The sequence below is a fragment of the Diachasma alloeum genome, unplaced genomic scaffold (assembly GCF_001412515.2).
Source record: "Diachasma alloeum isolate Michigan unplaced genomic scaffold, Dall2.0 Dall_scaffold_00194, whole genome shotgun sequence".
NCBI lineage: Eukaryota > Metazoa > Arthropoda > Insecta > Hymenoptera > Braconidae > Diachasma > Diachasma alloeum.
Genome location: NW_021680359.1, coordinates 1,317,069 through 1,333,908, shown reverse-complemented (window position 1 = coordinate 1,333,908; position 16,840 = coordinate 1,317,069). Strand labels below are relative to the sequence as shown.

Below are 16,840 nucleotides of genomic sequence, written 5' to 3'. Positions count from 1 at the left end.
AAAAATTATTTCTGGTGATTAATTTTCGGGTTTATGGCTTTTTAAAATGTTAGGGAACGTCTTGACACTTAATAATACAACTTAGTGTACAAGATCGTTTGAGTTGGTTTTTCAAATGGGGGAATTTTATTGAAGGGAAAAATTTAATCATGATTGTACTTCTAATTACCGTGTACAGAGAAGGACCACTTTTTACATAAAGGATGTAATTTGAAGGGAACGGAGGTTCTAAGGTATTTCATGGACTAGATTAGTTCATGAAAATCAATAGAATATTCCATGGGTGCCAGAATAGTAAAACCCTACCGTTTCTCACTTTCATTAATTTTTGTCTCAATAATAATGCAGAAAAAATGAATGGTTCCAACAAAGTTTTTCACAATTAGAAATTAATTGAGTAATTTATTCGGAATCGCCATAATCCTCTTCATCTTCTGCTTCGTTTCTATTTTTTTGCGTTTTTTTTAATTTTTAGCGATGTATTAAGTAATATATACATATATACTATCTTATAATATTTATTTTTGTATTACAGTAAGAAATGAATTTCTCTTTTTTTACAATTACTGTAAATAAAAGATTACGGTATATTAATAAGTATACATAGACAGTATATTACATTACTTGATATGCGGAATACAGGCTTCAAAAATTGTTACACTGAATTTTTTAAGAGTGGAACATACAGGGGAATTTCCCACCGAGTTGAGAATGCAAATCACTTTGAATCAATTATGTTGGTTCTCACTAGAGGGTAAATTATCCAGGGGTCGAACGAATAATATTGTGTAAGGAAAAATTATTCAGTGATTGAGATTACGAGAGCCGATAATAACGTGAATAGCGAAGTGTTTCATAAGGTTCATTGAATGGATGAATATTACTTGGTTCATTGAAGAGGAAGAAGATGACACTTTGCTGAATTTAGGATTTTTACCCAAAATTGCAAATATAAAAAAAAAATCTTTTTTTCAACTAACGCACAGAATTGTCTCTTATATGTTGTTAAAAAGTTTAACCGGCCAACCCAAGCTGATCTTTAAAAATAAAATAGACAATGTGGGCGTTAGCATAGGTAAAATGGGGTTTGAACCCCATGGCCTTCCATTTTTATTTTCATTTTTTGAGTCTTTCAGTAGGTTGATTACTAGTATCAATTCAAATTCGTATTTTGGAGGATAATTTCCATCAGAGGCCGTGCATAGGGAAACATTGGTTCATTTTATATTGTGAAAGCTGTTGCAACTCATTTTTCTTAACCCTAGATTGGTCACTCCTATGAGAGAAACCCTGCCGTGCGTCGTTTTTCTTTAATTACAATTGACTGGCTAACCGGAAAAATTCAAAACAATTTGACTTTGTCAATTGAAGTGTCTAAAAAATTATAGTGGTTTGTAGAACAAGATATTTTATTTTTTTATTTTTAACATAATTTGTCACAATCTTGTGACTTCTTGAAGCTTGTGACTGGCCATTGGAACAAGATATTTCCCAAAATTCCTAAAGAAAACAAATTATTTCGAACAGGTGAATTATTTTTCCCATGTTAAATGAAATTGCCCATGACGCGACGTTGCTGGAACCTCGCTCAATGCGCCCGGGCAGTGTAGAGTAAGTTCGGCAACGCTAAAGCCTAAATAACACGGTGGCGAATTCCCGCGAAGGTGACTAAAGTCGCATTTTACCGTCAGGGGACCAGACGAGGGTTAAAAGAGTTTCTGTCACACCCAGAACAATATCCTTAATCAGAAAAGAAATTATTTTCTCCTTTTGGTTTTCATTGAGTCATCCTGGATTTGAAAATTTCTCTTTTTTCATCAATGAACGATAGTATCACCACGTGACTCTGAATGATGCTCAAGCTACAGGCCACCCTACCCACACAACCAGACAGGATACCCCGGTTTTTATCTCCCCTGCCAGCTGATCTGCCGGGTCCTTTGTAACCCCTTGACAGTGCGCGCACACCCGCACCCACCACCTGCGAAGAAACCAAACGTGGTGTATTGTCGTAGAGCAGGCGTTCCGCTCTTACAATCCAACTGCCTTTCAGCCTTCGACCGATCGCAGACACAGACGTTAGACAATGCATACACTGACCTCAGCCAACTGAATTGCGGATTGAATAAATAGAGAAGGCTCTCGGTATAGTTCTAGTTTATTGGAGGGGATTACTTGAGGAAATTGCAAGCAGGCGAGTGATTCAAAGCCCTAAAACTACCGAAACTGACTAAAAACAGGAATATGAGCAATGGAAAGCTGAGAAATTAAGTGAAAAGAGAGTTAATGTGTCGAGTGGAAACCCCGCATCATTAACTTCTGGTGTTTCGTATTTAACTCCTCATTCAGATTTTTTGTCGAGTGGGACCCACCCCCATTAACTTCTAGGGTTTGAAACTAAATTGAGGGTCGCCCTTCAATTCAGATTTTTTTTGACGACCCTCTCCAATTACCAAGGGTCTGACATCCCCAAAAAAATGGGACAAAGAAATTATCAGAATGGGTCGATGACCGAACCATAAACATCGATTCACGATCTATTATTTTAACAGAAGGTTGGAATATATTACTGAAGGATCGTTAAGACAGACACTTATTGACTCTAGTATAACTCCATGTACAACTAATAATATTCTAGTGATTATATACTTGGACCGTATGATAATAATTATGAAATTATATTTTTATAATATTCTTATTGCTCTGCATTATTAAATTGATTACGTTGTGATTCACGTTTGATTTTTTTGTGCTTTATATCAGCTTGATTATATCTCTCATACGAGCCATTCCATGTCAGATTTATGTTGATTTGTGATCCTTTGTGTATTTAAACCCGTCACAAATTTGTGACTAATATGCGCTATCGGAGTGAAAAGTCTCGGGCTCACTGCTTAAATTCCTCTAAGTAAAAAAAATATAGCGGTAGAAAGAAAAAGGAATTTACACGTATGAGAAAATTCAATAGAAAACCTAACAAATTCGCTAGAAAATTCTGTTGAAATTCTATGGGAATTCTATTGAGAAAGTCTATTCGTTTTTTGCGCTGATTCCATTGGATATTCGATAAGAGAAAGTCAATACCTAGATTGCGAATTTCTGTTTGAATGTTTCTCTTGGGATTTGTTCTACACTGAGAAAAAAAATTTCTAAGAAGTAGAAATTCTATGTTTAATCCAAATCGTTCATCGATTGAATAGTCGCAAAAGATAATGCTATTGCAAGACACAAATATCGATTTGAACTAAACCAAAATTGGATTATATGCAATCGATTTTGTTATAGTATAGTATATTTTGTTTATTCTATCGAATTTAGAATCGAGTTTTTGCGACAAAATCGATTTCATACAATTCAATTTTGGTTTAGTTCAAACGCTTCGGATTTGGCGCAAATCATTTTTTTTTCACAATTGCAATGGAAAAATAATCAGTTCAAATGATGAAGAATTGCGTTTGTCGTAAACAAGAAACTGCTCACCGCGAAAGTCTCGCATCAATGAGTATACAACAATATGTTCCTCATAGACCAAATGAATATTTTATTGCATCTATGAATTTTGCTGTCAATTGAACAGATATTCTTTTGCGGGATACCGTGACGCTGATAAATTGGATAGCTACATGCTTTATTCGAAGAAGATATCTGATAATACAGACATTGATTTGTATATACTGAAAAGTAGATAGTAACAAAACAAAAAGTTTAGATAACTGATCTCATTCTTTTTCAATCGAAAACATTACAATTAAATCAATATTTGTGTCTTAGCATTTTCTTTTGCGACTATTCAATCGATGAACGATTTGGATTAATCATAGAATTTCTATTTCTTAGAAATTTTTTTTCTCAATGTATAAGAATGCTTGGACATCAATTTTCGAAGTGTTTTTCACTAGAATTCTGGAATGCAAAACAAAACAAAATCCAGCGGAAAAAACCCGGAAAATTTGTGCCCAATGATTCTAATAGAAAAATAGTTATCTACATTTCGATAATATTGATCGCATTCCGCGGATTTTGAGCCCAAAATATCGGTGATCGCGTGAAAAATGACATCGCTTGAGAAGATAAAAAAAATTATTTAATAACATTGCTTCAAGTGAAAGTTGCAAAGACAAAACTGTGAATATCTCGGAAACTGGAGTCGACACAGTGGGCCCTTTTCATACGAACGTCCACAAAGGTCTCCATCCGTTTTACGATCAATTCGGAAAATCATGGAAAAATTGTAAAGATTTTCTTTTTTGTTTATTGCTTCCGCATTGATTTATAAATTTTTCTTCTTTTCATGGTCCGTTCAATGAATTGTACAATAGATCCATACTTTTGCTCTTTGGAGGCTAACGAACATTTTAACAAAATTATCAATCGGACGAAAACTGCGGCACTTGGATGATTTTGAGGGTAAAAATGAAAAAAAGTATTTTCCGTTAATTCACGAGGAAAAATCGATTATAGTCATCTTTTCTTTTTTCCACCATGTGTCACCATATATCAACATTCGCTCAACAAGTTCCGAGCTCTAACGAGGCCTTCAAATTTCACCGCGGTGTCCCCTTACACAGAGAAAAAAAATTATTTTTGCCAAATATTCATTTACTTGAGAGGATAATATTCATTTATGTTTTCAAAATCGTAGTTCTTCAATCGAGTCATTCCCGGGCAAGCCTGATTAGGTGTCATTATGACAATCATGTTGCTCTAGAGGATGACTATATTGCACATGACTTTGGATGAACTCCTCCAATGATTATTCACTTTTCTCAAATTTCTTATTTTCTACAGAGAAGAATTTCGATTAATTTTTCAAAGTATGTTTACAATCATTGAGGGAGTTCACTCAACGTCATAACTAACATGATCATCTTCTAGAGCAATATAATATCCATAATTGAAAATTCCCTGGAAATGACTCGGCTGGAGAAATACGGTATTGAAAAAATAAATACTTCTCTGCCCGCACGAAAAAATTTAATAGAAAAACCTATCGAATTCGTCAGAAAATTCTATTGAATTTCTATTAGTTTTTGGCTGATTCTATTGACATGTCCAATAGAAAAAATTCAATTGAAACAGTTAGTAGAATTCGATTTTTCTATGTAACTTATTCTTTTCATATATTTTCTATAGAATTTGCTCGACTCAAATTTTCTACGTTTTTTTCATTCTATTTTTCTTTTCTTCTCATCAAGAAAATCAAACGAAAAAACTTGGAGTATTTGAGCCGAGGAAATTCTATAGAAAATATCTCAATAGAATAAGTTATATAGAAAAATTGAATTCTATTGACTTTTTTTACTGAATATTTTCTATTGAACATTTCAATAGAATCGGCCAAAAACTAATAGAACAGTTCAATAGAAATTCAATAGAATTTTCTAACGAATTCGATAGGTTTTTCTCTTAAATTTTTTCGTCCGTGTGAAGTAAATGGATATTTGGCAAAAATAATTTTCGTTCTCAGTGTAAGGTCATTTCTAGTTAAGGGTCAAATCACTTTGAGATTCAAATGCTACTTAAGAGTAATTCCTCAATGACTTCCCATCAATCCCAAAATCTCCAGCCCCAAAGTTACCGCAATCCAACCACGAAGTGTAGTAGAAAGTTGGGAACCAGTAGAAGACAGTCAGCAATGTGACACGCAAACGTCTGAAAATCTCGAAATGGCAGTTGGCCAAAATGCGAGTAGACATTTGCCTCGTTTTTCATACTGTCTCAGCTCATATCCCTTTTTCCAGTGGACATGCGTCTGTTCGACGTCATCTCCTCTACCAAGTTGTGTTAGTCAAGTGCAAATTCCCCGGCATCTGCTCCCCCAGATAAATCCCCATGGCCATCACACCCAATAATCATCAAAATTCCCCGTTAAAAACAATGGAACATTAAAAATCAAAGACATTCGTCGTACTTGATGGGTCGTTGTACGCCGGTCAATTGTCGGTGGTTTAACCGTGTGGTAGGCACGCGACAGCTGCAACCAGAGATGCTGAAAATAGCCACGGCAACCCCATGCCGAGTCACGAATTCCATTTCCAACACTTACCAACCGTGTTTGCTACCACCCAAATATCACGCATTTAAATACGACTACCTCATCTCCCTCCGCGACAATTTTCCACTTTTTTTCGAGGCGAAAGTATTAGCCGAGTATAGAAATGGGGGGGGAAAGTTGTTATTTTCTGGAGGAACCAGACGTTTCCGGGGATTTTTCCCCCATCCACGTGTCTCGACACGCGACCAAAGATTGGTATCTTTGGAAACAATCACTTATGTTAGCGGAGTCTTTAAGCTTTTTTGATGCTTTAAAAACTGTCTTCCCCATCTGAAAAGCTAAATGAAGATATTGGAAGCTAAAAACCCCATTAGGGAGAATGTAGAGACACTCTTTGGTAAATCGTATAAATAATTATTCTGTGTTTTGAGGCAGGAAGTCTCGACGTTTCGACTTGCGTCAAAAGCAAGTTGCTCTTTTATTTTTGGCAAACGACGTCGATACGCGTTGGACACCTGTTCCAATAGCACCTAGAGTCTGTCCTCGGTATTCAACTGATGACACCAGTGGAAACTTTCAGACACTTTGATTCTCTTCATGCGGGAACTCATGATGATTGAGACTGCCGGTAGTACATCAAATGATTAAAACGACATTTATTGGGCAGACATAGGAGGGTCTTTTGAGCGTCAAGTTAAAAGATTTCTGCATACGTTTTAACGGTTGGATGGAAGTCGAAGACACCACAGGTTGGTGCGCTGGGTGGTTCTTCTGGCATCGCGCCAGACCATTGCCGAATTTAGCACCGCGGAGGCTGACTAACCCGCGTGGCATTCATTCAATCGACGACCAAAAGACCCCACTACGATAATCGACTGCTCAGCAATGCATTTAACTCAACTCCACCCAAACTATTTCAATTTTCACTGGAAAACCCGATGGGAAGCGTCGAAGAACTAAATCTGTTATGACTCACTTCAGAAATAAACACTTTCTTCTTGATGAAGAATCTAATGGAACGCTTTTTCAAGACGCTCAAAGGAGGACGAAGTGGTTGGAGAAGTTGAGTTGATTGGGGCTATTTATGATTTTCAAAATAATGATTTTTCATTGAGTGATGATGTAGATCACCACTCTGTGTGTGGTGTGAATTAGATCTGTCTTCTTCAAGTCTAAATTTCTTCACATAATTCTTTATTTTTCTTTTTTGTTTCCGAATTTTTTTTATTGTTATTTTACATCGCTTCAAATCGGTTGAATATATTGCGATGATGATTAAGATTTTAAAGTGGTTAGATCTCACCAGTCTACCCGACCGGGATTTGAACTCGGAACTTTGCGCACGTGATTTGTTTCCTTGTTTGTTTCGAAGCCTTGTTTTTGTACGATTTTTCCATTTTCTAATTTTGATTGCAAATGGTCTGGAATATTTTGGAACGTGAAGAAATGATGTTTTTAAGGTCATGTTTGTAGGTATGTTTTCGGCAACTTGGGTTTTTGGTGATAATTTTTTGATAATTTTCTCTGGTAGTTGCTATATAAAAAACAAAACATCATGCAGTCAAATTAACCCCTCGTCAAATTGACAGATTGAATTCAATTGTGGTAATCCGAGGATTTTTATTCGAAATGAGTAGATTCGGAGTTCATTCCCTGAAAATCATTGATAAAAAAGTGAAGGGGAATATTCCCGTCAATACGGAGAAAACGAAGAAGACAATTTGGAATCAATTTACCAGTTTTTGTGATGAGAGGAACTATACGTTTGAGTGCTGACACGAGTGAAGAGCAATTGGCTAATATTTTGAAAGATTATGCATACAATATTATACAATTTTCGTTTCTCAATTTTGACTTTCGTCTCATGGTCCAATTATATTGCCCGACATTTGGATTGGAAAAATAATCCCCCGAATACCACACGAGCATCAAAATTAATCGGGCATTTTCCTCAAGGTTCCCTGCATACAAACGAAGTCGTCAAGTTTTTCAGGAAAAATCTTTAACCTGAAAAACTTGACTCCTTCGTTTGTTCGCATCGAACCTATCGGAAAATACCCGATAATTTTGAAGCTCTTGTGGTATTACAAGTGATTAATTTTTAAAAAATTCAACATAAATACGGTGGAATTTGTAGATAAAAATCTGAAATTTTGGTTCATTGTGGCTTTTATTGAGCTCAACTTTGGTCCGCTGTTTCAGCCTGATCGGTGCAGTAGTTCCTGAGATACAACTTGTTTAATTTTCATTTGTCCTTGATATCTCAAAAACGACTGCACCAATTTCCAAATTTTTTTTCAAAATACTCGTCTCGATGGCCTCTATGTAAGTCAATCAGAATATGTAGACTCTTTAATACACAGTTGAGAGATATTGCCGTTTTTCTGTTTGTCATGAAAAATCTTGTATGCATGATAACTTGAGAAAAAAAGGGACAGCAAGTTGAAATTTGGTATGGTTCTAGCTCTTATAATACTAAAAGTTAGTATTTTGGATGGGCGCAGTCGACCGACCGGTTCCTGAGATATACAACCTTTTGTGTAAATATATTTCTTCCAATATGTCATGAACTACTTGACGGATTGACTTGATGACTGACGAACCATGTGAGTTATGTAACGCACTCGATTTCCATGATTTAATTCACTTTCTAATGTTTTTTCCAGTTGGACCCCCCTCGGGAGTCTATCTTAGGGCCTAACTACTCGCCTATTTCATGCTGGCAGTCCTTGCTATCCTCTAGTTCGATTTTTGATTTTAAAAAAATTCTTAAGTCCTTGTGCAAAGCGGCGGAACTCCTTAAGATAGCGTAATTTGTTTGTTTTTATACTTTCTTTATTTATTGCCATATATACCCTATTCGGATTTTTACATGTTTTTTTGCGGTTTTCATGGGCCGACTTCCTCTGCAACCGTGTCGCATTGTACCTCGGGAGCTGTACCCCACGTACAGACTCTCCTGGTGACGAAGGGAAACCATGGAAAATCTTGGTCAATACGGGCGTCCATCGACCGAGCTTCATCGGAGAATGTTTTCTTAACACTTCTCCGATGATTCTCGGTGTCTAGACTTCCGTTCAACGGTTTCCGAAAGATTAAAAATCGCAATTGCCCCAAGCCGGACTCGAACCCGCACCTTACGGTCGCCGGTTTGTTTTTATACTTATGTTAATCAATTGTGTTTCAAATTGTATGGCCCAGTGTTAAGAATTATGCGATCTTATCATGTGATATGTACTTTTTATTGTTATTTATTAAGACACCTCCTTGTACCAACAGTCTCTCTAATTTTGCAAGGATGTTTAACAATCTTATCTGCAATAAAATGTAATGTAAGTGTAACGTACTTGACGAAATTCAATTTTTCTTTCAAAATATATATATGTCCGTTCATACAGAGTTTCCGAGATATTCCCGTTTTTTCGTTTGTTCAATTTTGTCATTCTTGTACGTAGGATATTTTCAGAAAAAATGAAAATAGCAAGTTGAAATTTGGTATCGTTATAACGATATAGCTCTAACAATATTGAAGATTAATATTTTTGATGGGCTCAACCGGCCGAGGGGTTTCGGAGATATTTAATCTTTTGTATAAATCTATTTCATTAAAAGATTGAATATCTTACTGTAGACATCCTGTAGCATGTGGTTACGGTTGTATATCTGTCATAAGGACAGGGAATTGCTACGAATCCATTCAGAAGCTTCCTACCAATGGAATTGCTAGAAAAAAAAGAAATAGACTAATAAGGCAAAAAGTAACCGTCACATCCCTTCTGTCGGATAGGCTCAAACCTCTGCTTATTTTATTAATAATTTTACAACGAAAATCACAGATTAAACTACGATTATTTTTTTTATCAGAGGAAAAAAATTTGTAATTCGTTGACTTTCGAGTGATTACCGCGCCACTTCTAACATTGGATGATTCTCCTCATTCCATGGAATTGATTGTAAAAAAACAGAATAAGGAAGAAACAGAATAATTAATCTAATAATGAATAGAAATAGCAATAAATTTTAGTCCTGTACACATTGAAGATAATTTCAATAATTAATATATTGCCTCAAAGTTTATAGTTTAATTTATTGTTAAACGAATTGTCAATATAAATTTGATCCTGTATACCTTTGTGCTGTCGAGTCCATATAAAAATGCGATGAAAATGAAATAAAATGGAAATGATAGCGAGATACGTCTGCATTTGCGAAATGTATTGACCTCTGTGAAGACATAACTCAACTAAGATAAGAAGATGGATAAAAAGTTGTCATATTTCCCTAAAAAAATTGCAACGATAAATCCCGAAATGTCCATCATCCGGGTCCACGACAGAGTTTTTTTGTCGCTAAGTTATTTAGACGTGCCCCCCATCACCCGTTGCTGCCAAAATTCATCTTGAATGATGGCAAAAAAAATGTACACATTATGAGGGATCGAGTGGGGTTCCATCCAGCTGCCCTTTGTGCCCCAAGACAGCCAAGAAGAAGGAATACATGCGATTGAGGGTGGACACATACCAGTGCCAGTCGATCTTCGTGGTGGCAGTCCAAAACGATCCAAAAGCGTAAAACACACGTTTTAACCCAGCAGAAATGTAGGAGAGAGGGTGAAGCGACAGAGGGGACATTCCTCTACTCGGTGGCACATGCTAGGGCGCGTGGTGTGTGCCGACGACAACGGTAGAGCAGCAGCTGAAGAAGGGTGGGGGATAAGGCACGAGGGAGGCTGGCTTCGGCTATATGTAGCCCCGAATCATAGCCGGACCAACTATTTCCTCCCAAACTTGCCAGACGTTAACAAGTACCCACCCTTTTGTCTCAGTACCGTGATTTTTCCATAAACCCCTTGATCCACAGTTTATTGAAATAAATTCAAACATCTCATCGATAAATGAATTTGTGGTGTTTGGTGTCAAGTGTTATGTGCTGTTGATTACCTGAATCTACAACTGTATAAAAAAATGCCACGAGCTTTTTTAATCACTCACAGGAGGTACAACGGACCTGAGGAGTTTGAGGAAAATATCAGAGGTGAGTTGCACCGAATCTCTTCATTTTTCGATTCACAAATTTCTGGACTCGTGCGTCATTTCTTTGAACAACGCAGAACATTGGGCGCTATTTCTGTTTCTTCTGAGGTGTGCAAGCTTGAGCTGACGAGTGTTTTGGTCAATAAAGACGTGATTTATTGCTCTTAAATCCACAGGTTTTAGTCCTGAACGAGGTGTGAGGATCCCCGAGTACAATTCTAATCAGCCAACCTCGGACGGTGTGAGTGATTGCGCCAGTGAGACGTCATCAGAATGCCCCGAGGAACTCTACAACTTGACGAAATTGGCAGAAGTCAGTTTGGCAGCTGCCGCTGGTACTCTAATTCATCCGAGCAATGTTATTCACCATCGTTCAGCGTCACCACGTTGGACAGCTGACATGAAGGATCTAGACAAGTACAGAGTTATCTCGGAGGAGACAGCGAGCCTGCGTCAGGGAATTCACATCGGCGAGGCCTCTGATTTGAGCCTGAGAGAACGAACGCGATTATTTTTCGAGAGAATCGAGAGCGAGAGGGAGCTTTTGGAAGCTAGAAGCCGTCGGACTTGTTTGAGATCTCCACAGTTGTCGGAAGAATCCAGAAGAATACTGAGTAATCAACCCCAGAGCCCCCCCGTGCGAAGAATTTCTTCGGTACAATCGGACTCTTCTAAAACTGATGACGCTGAGGAGCACGAGTGTCCTGACTGCGGGAAGAAATACTCAACGTCCTCAAATCTCGCGAGACATAGACAAACGCATCGCTCGCTTGCGGACAAAAAGGCGAGGAGGTGCCCCCATTGTGACAAAGTTTATGTCAGCATGCCGGCATACAGCATGCATGTGAGGACGCACAATCAAGGGTGCAAGTGTCATTACTGTGGTAAATGCTTCTCGAGACCGTGGCTGCTGCAGGGACACATCAGAACACACACGGGTAAATTGATGATTCACTTAGTCGAATTCGAAATCAATCATGAGTTCAGTATCGAATCATGAGTTCAGTATCGGTACACGGGGTTAAGGCGTTTTTACTTTTGGCCAGTTTTTGAAGAATATCTCGGAATCTGAAAGAGATGGAAAAATTTTTGTCACGACCTTTTTCATAACCCTCGATTGGCTCTACAAAAAAGATCGTGACAAAGTTTTTCCATCTCTTTTAGGTTCCGAGATATTCGTAAAAAACTGGCCAATAATCAAAATCGACTTGACACAGTTTACCGCTTCGCTACTGAGTTTAACCCTAGGCTGGTCACCACACGCGATCCGGCGACTCTGGTCATCTCCGCGGGGATTCCCCGCCGTGTTATTTAGGCCCTCGCGTTGCCGAATTCACTCTACACTGCGCGGGCGCGTTTAGCGAGTTTCCGGCAACGTCGCGTCATGGGCAATTTCGTTTAACAGTGGAAAAAATAATTCCTCTGTCCGAAATCATTTGTTTTTTTCAGGAATTTTGGGAAATGTTGTTCTATGAACTACTATAATTTTTTTGAATACTTCAAATGACAAAGTCAAATTTTTTTGAATTTTTCCGGTTAACCAATCAATTGTAATTAAAGAAGAACGACGCGCGGCAGGGTTTCTCTCATAGGGTGACCAACCTACGGTTAATTGGGGGTTTGCTGGGATTTTGTCATTGTCGCGAATGAAAGCAGAATTTTTTTATACAAAAAGTTAATGCTTTTACAAACGCAAACATTTGTATTGGAATATTATAGTACGGAGTTTTCATAATTGGTTGTGGCTTTACAATTTCCCATTTTTTTATAAATAAAAAAAAAGTATTTTTTTGGGATCCTACTGTGGTTTTTCTCTATATTATAAAAATCCAAATCGACTTCTGGTGATGAAAATTAGGTACTCAAAATTAAGACTCCGAAAATAAAGGTCACAACGGTCACGAGGGTCAAAATAAGAGTCATGTGGATTAGAATAAAGGTTACGAGGGTCAAAATGAGGGTCATGACGATCAGGAAGGGGTCATATGGATCCAATTAAGAGTCACAAGGGTCACAAGTTTGAGAGTCACAAGGGTTAGATTAAGGGTCCAAATAAGGGTAACAATGGTCAGATTAAATGTCTAGATAAGGGTCACAAGGATTGCTTTAAGGGCCACAAGGGTCAGTGTAAAGGTTCAAATAAGGGTCATGGGGCTTAAAAACCAAGGGTCAAAAACTAAGGGTCACAAGGGTCAAAATAAGGGTCTCTATATCTTTCTTTTCTATATTATAAAAATTGAGATCGACTTCTGGTGATGAAAATTTGGCACACAAAATTAAGACTCCAAAATTAAGGGTCAGAAGAAGGGTCATACGAGGAGTATGATGAGGGTCAGAATGAGGGTCACGAGGGCCAGATTAAGGGTCACAAGGGATAACGATCATGGGAGTCATATAGGGGCGGCGAGAGGAGCGAGCAGGGGGCGTAGCCCCCTAGATTTATATAAAAAATATCAGTGGGAGATATCAGTTCAAAAGAAAAAAAATTGATCCCAGACCCCTATTCCAATAAATCTTGATGATTTCATTTAGTTCTCACCCTCAGTCTATTAGAATGAGCACTAATAATTCCACTTGTTATTTATTTAGGTGAGAAACCCTTCAAATGCACAATCTGTAATAAAGCCTTTGCCGACAAATCAAACCTCCGCGCTCACGTCCAAACGCACTCCAACACGAAGCCCCACGTTTGTGGAAGATGTGGGAAAGCCTTCGCCCTGAAGTCGTACCTCTACAAACACGAGGAATCATCCTGCATGCGCTCCCACCAGCGCTCTATCACCGAGACTAAAGAAGATGTGAAAATTGCCACATCGACAGTTCCAACATCCTCACCAATCAGTGTTATTGTGTCTCGACCAGCAGTAATCGAGACCTCCTCATCACCCGTGATATTTTCGAACATAATTCGACACACGAAAACGAGCCAACCGATCACAATACCATCGCCCCAACCGAAACGACAGTATCGAGAGATTCAGGAGGATAAACAGTCGGATATGATGACGCGAATGGTCATCAGGACATCAGTGATTTCATCGAATCCAGAACATGTGCCTGGGCGTGTACCAGTTGGTAAATCATCGGCCCTCGATTTTTCCGATCCAACGAGGGCCTCGGCATTCACGAGGCCCAGTGGAATCAGTCTGAATCTTGCCATTGCTTAGAAAATATGTAGGGAAATAACTCTCAACTCGATTCCAAGCGCAGGAAGTGAATGCTTTTTTCACTAATTTAAGGGGAGACTACTGTGAGTTTCAAAAGTCGCGCGCCATTGGAGTGAAATTTCTCACCCATTGAAGATCGATTATACATGTTCAAAAATCAATACTTGGCGCAAAACAAAATTGTTTCTTGTTGGTTTGCCCACAGACGCTTAAAATGTTAAAAACATTGCAGGGCCTCCAATTTTTGAGCTACAGAAGTTTTTTTTTCTCCTACATAGCTAATTTTGTTTTTTTTTACGTGGATACGTCTATGGTTTCAATATGGAGGGTCATTTTGGGAAACGATCCTTATGTGCAGCGCCACCTATTGGAATTCTAGAAAATTCGAGGGAATGCAAGGAGTTTCCAGGAAATTAGAGAAAGAAGGGAAGACTATGGACGTATCCACGTACAGTTACAGCTGTATCAAAAATCCAGCCGTCTGCAATTTTTTAATAAAAAATTACATCATTCATGTAAAGTAGCCCAGAAAATGTTTCTGAAAGAATCAAAAATATATTTTAAATATTATAATGTAATTTTTTTGTCTATTTTACATAAATGGTGCAAATTTTTCATAAATGGTTCAAATCAAAATGAAATGAGTTACGTAGGAGGAGAATTTCAAAAAACCAATTCGTAATTGTTATTGTACACATTTTTTCAAATATTTTGAAAAAAAAACATTTGTTTAGCTCAAAGGTTGAAGACCCTAGACTATTTTTAAGATTTTAAGCGTGCGTGGGAAAACGACTAAGAAACAATTTTTTTTTTGCATTAATTATTTGTTTTTAGATATATACAATCCATCTTCAATGCATGGGAAATCTCACTCCAATCGCCCGCGACTTTTAAAAGTCATAGTAGTTTTCTCTCAAGAGAATTTGGATGATCCTGTGCTGCAGATTCCAGCATCCTCCATAGGGACCATGTAGATAAGATTATCAGAGTTAATTGTGAATTCATGTGCCTTAATAGTCTACTCCGGAAACGTTTGTACATAAATTCCTGATGTGTACTTAAATACTAATTTCGTACTCAATAATCGTGCTCTTCAGTGGCAGCTAATGATTCTATGTTTAATGATTTCTCTTTTTTTTTCGTTCTGTGAGAACATAAGAAATTTTTAGTTCTATTTCTATTTTTTGTTTTTCTTTATGTATTATTGTTGAATGGAATAGTTTCGACAATGTTACCGAGTGTTTAAACTAGTCGAGCCACGTACCAATCACTGTCAAGACATCTCTCGTTGGTGGGTGTGAATTTATGAAGATCTATACTCGATTTTACCGACTGACTCCGAGTTACCACGAGAGTTACGTTTGGTGAAACAGTGCGGGACGTTGGTAATTCTTTAGGGATCTAGCTGTAGGGGAATAAATGTGGGGGGAGGGGGGTGAAAACTCGGTGAGGATGAAGAATTGTTGATCAGTTGGAGGATGTTTAATACCTAGTCATTATTAATTGTAAATAGCATTCCCAAAAAATGTAGCATAGTTTTTTTTAGCACTTTAGATCTGCTGTAGATATTGTACATAAGTCACGATGATTAAAGGAATAATATTTGGTAATTGGTGGTCGTTTAAATTTTTTTCCCCTTTTCATATACTCTTTTGAGTTTTTAACCCCTCACATACGGGGTCGATGCATGGTATCGACCCATACAAATGTGAACGCTTGTGTTCAAAAACTCATTATTTTCAAACTTATGAAGAGTAACTTGATCAGACAAACCAAATTGGAAACTGGAATACTGAAGCTTCAATTACATGCCGGTTTCATAACTTTCCGTTCATTAGAAATAATCGAAATCGAGTTGTATCGAACACACACTACGCTTGGTAACAGAAGGGCTCCATCCGTGAGGAGTTAAACTGAGAGGGAAATTTCCTAATATATGCAGAACATATTTACTTGGGAGAAGTAAATTATTTTCTATGGCTTAAATCTCACAATGTCTGCGCTTTACGGAACCTGAATAAATCCTCATTTATCACTATCGTTTCGTGTTACATCTTAATATATTACATATCGAAACATAGAAAGTGCGTAAAAAAATTATAAAAACAATGAAGATTGACGATTCTTCTACGCGATTTGAGAGACTTCATTTGCGACAAAATCATACTTTGGTACACGAATATTGTAAAGCATGAGACCTTTCTCGTTGCCTGGGAGAATTAAGCGATGGAAAACAAATTACTTATCTCAAGTGTCAGATATTCGAAATTTTTTGTTTCCGACTGGAATCAAACTGAAACTAGCGAAATATTCGCCAGCGCAAGACTCAATTTAGGGGATTTTGAAAAGTGTGAGAGTCAAATCATCATATGTACAAATGTTTTTTAAAAGTGCGTAAGAGTTTGTACATTACTTGAAACTATTTGTATGCCACTACATTTGCCTAAAACGAATCTGCCGCTGGCGAATCTTTTGGTAGTTTCAGCTTCATCCAAATGGAAGCATTGTACTCGTCCAATTTTCACATTCTCTAATTTTGATTGGAAATAATATAGAATAGTCTTCGGCGACCATGTCTGTGTGTAAGCAACTCCACCGCAACTTTCCCGGTGGTTAATTTTTAGAAAATTGAGTAATTAAGTAGC

General features: G+C 37.6%; 1 protein-coding gene across 1 annotated transcript; it reads left to right on the top strand.

Moving 5' to 3' along the window:
- The first annotated feature begins 10,792 nt into the window (after positions 1 to 10,792).
- Positions 10,793 to 14,463, top strand: LOC107048491 (zinc finger and BTB domain-containing protein 24). Its single transcript, XM_015271670.1, has 3 exons — positions 10,793 to 11,029; positions 11,205 to 11,966; positions 13,618 to 14,463. Exons 1-3 carry the CDS (start codon positions 10,960 to 10,962, stop codon positions 14,193 to 14,195), a joined length of 1,410 nt encoding a protein of 469 aa, XP_015127156.1. The 5' UTR covers positions 10,793 to 10,959; the 3' UTR covers positions 14,196 to 14,463.
- Positions 14,464 to 16,840: the final 2,377 nt, after the last annotated feature.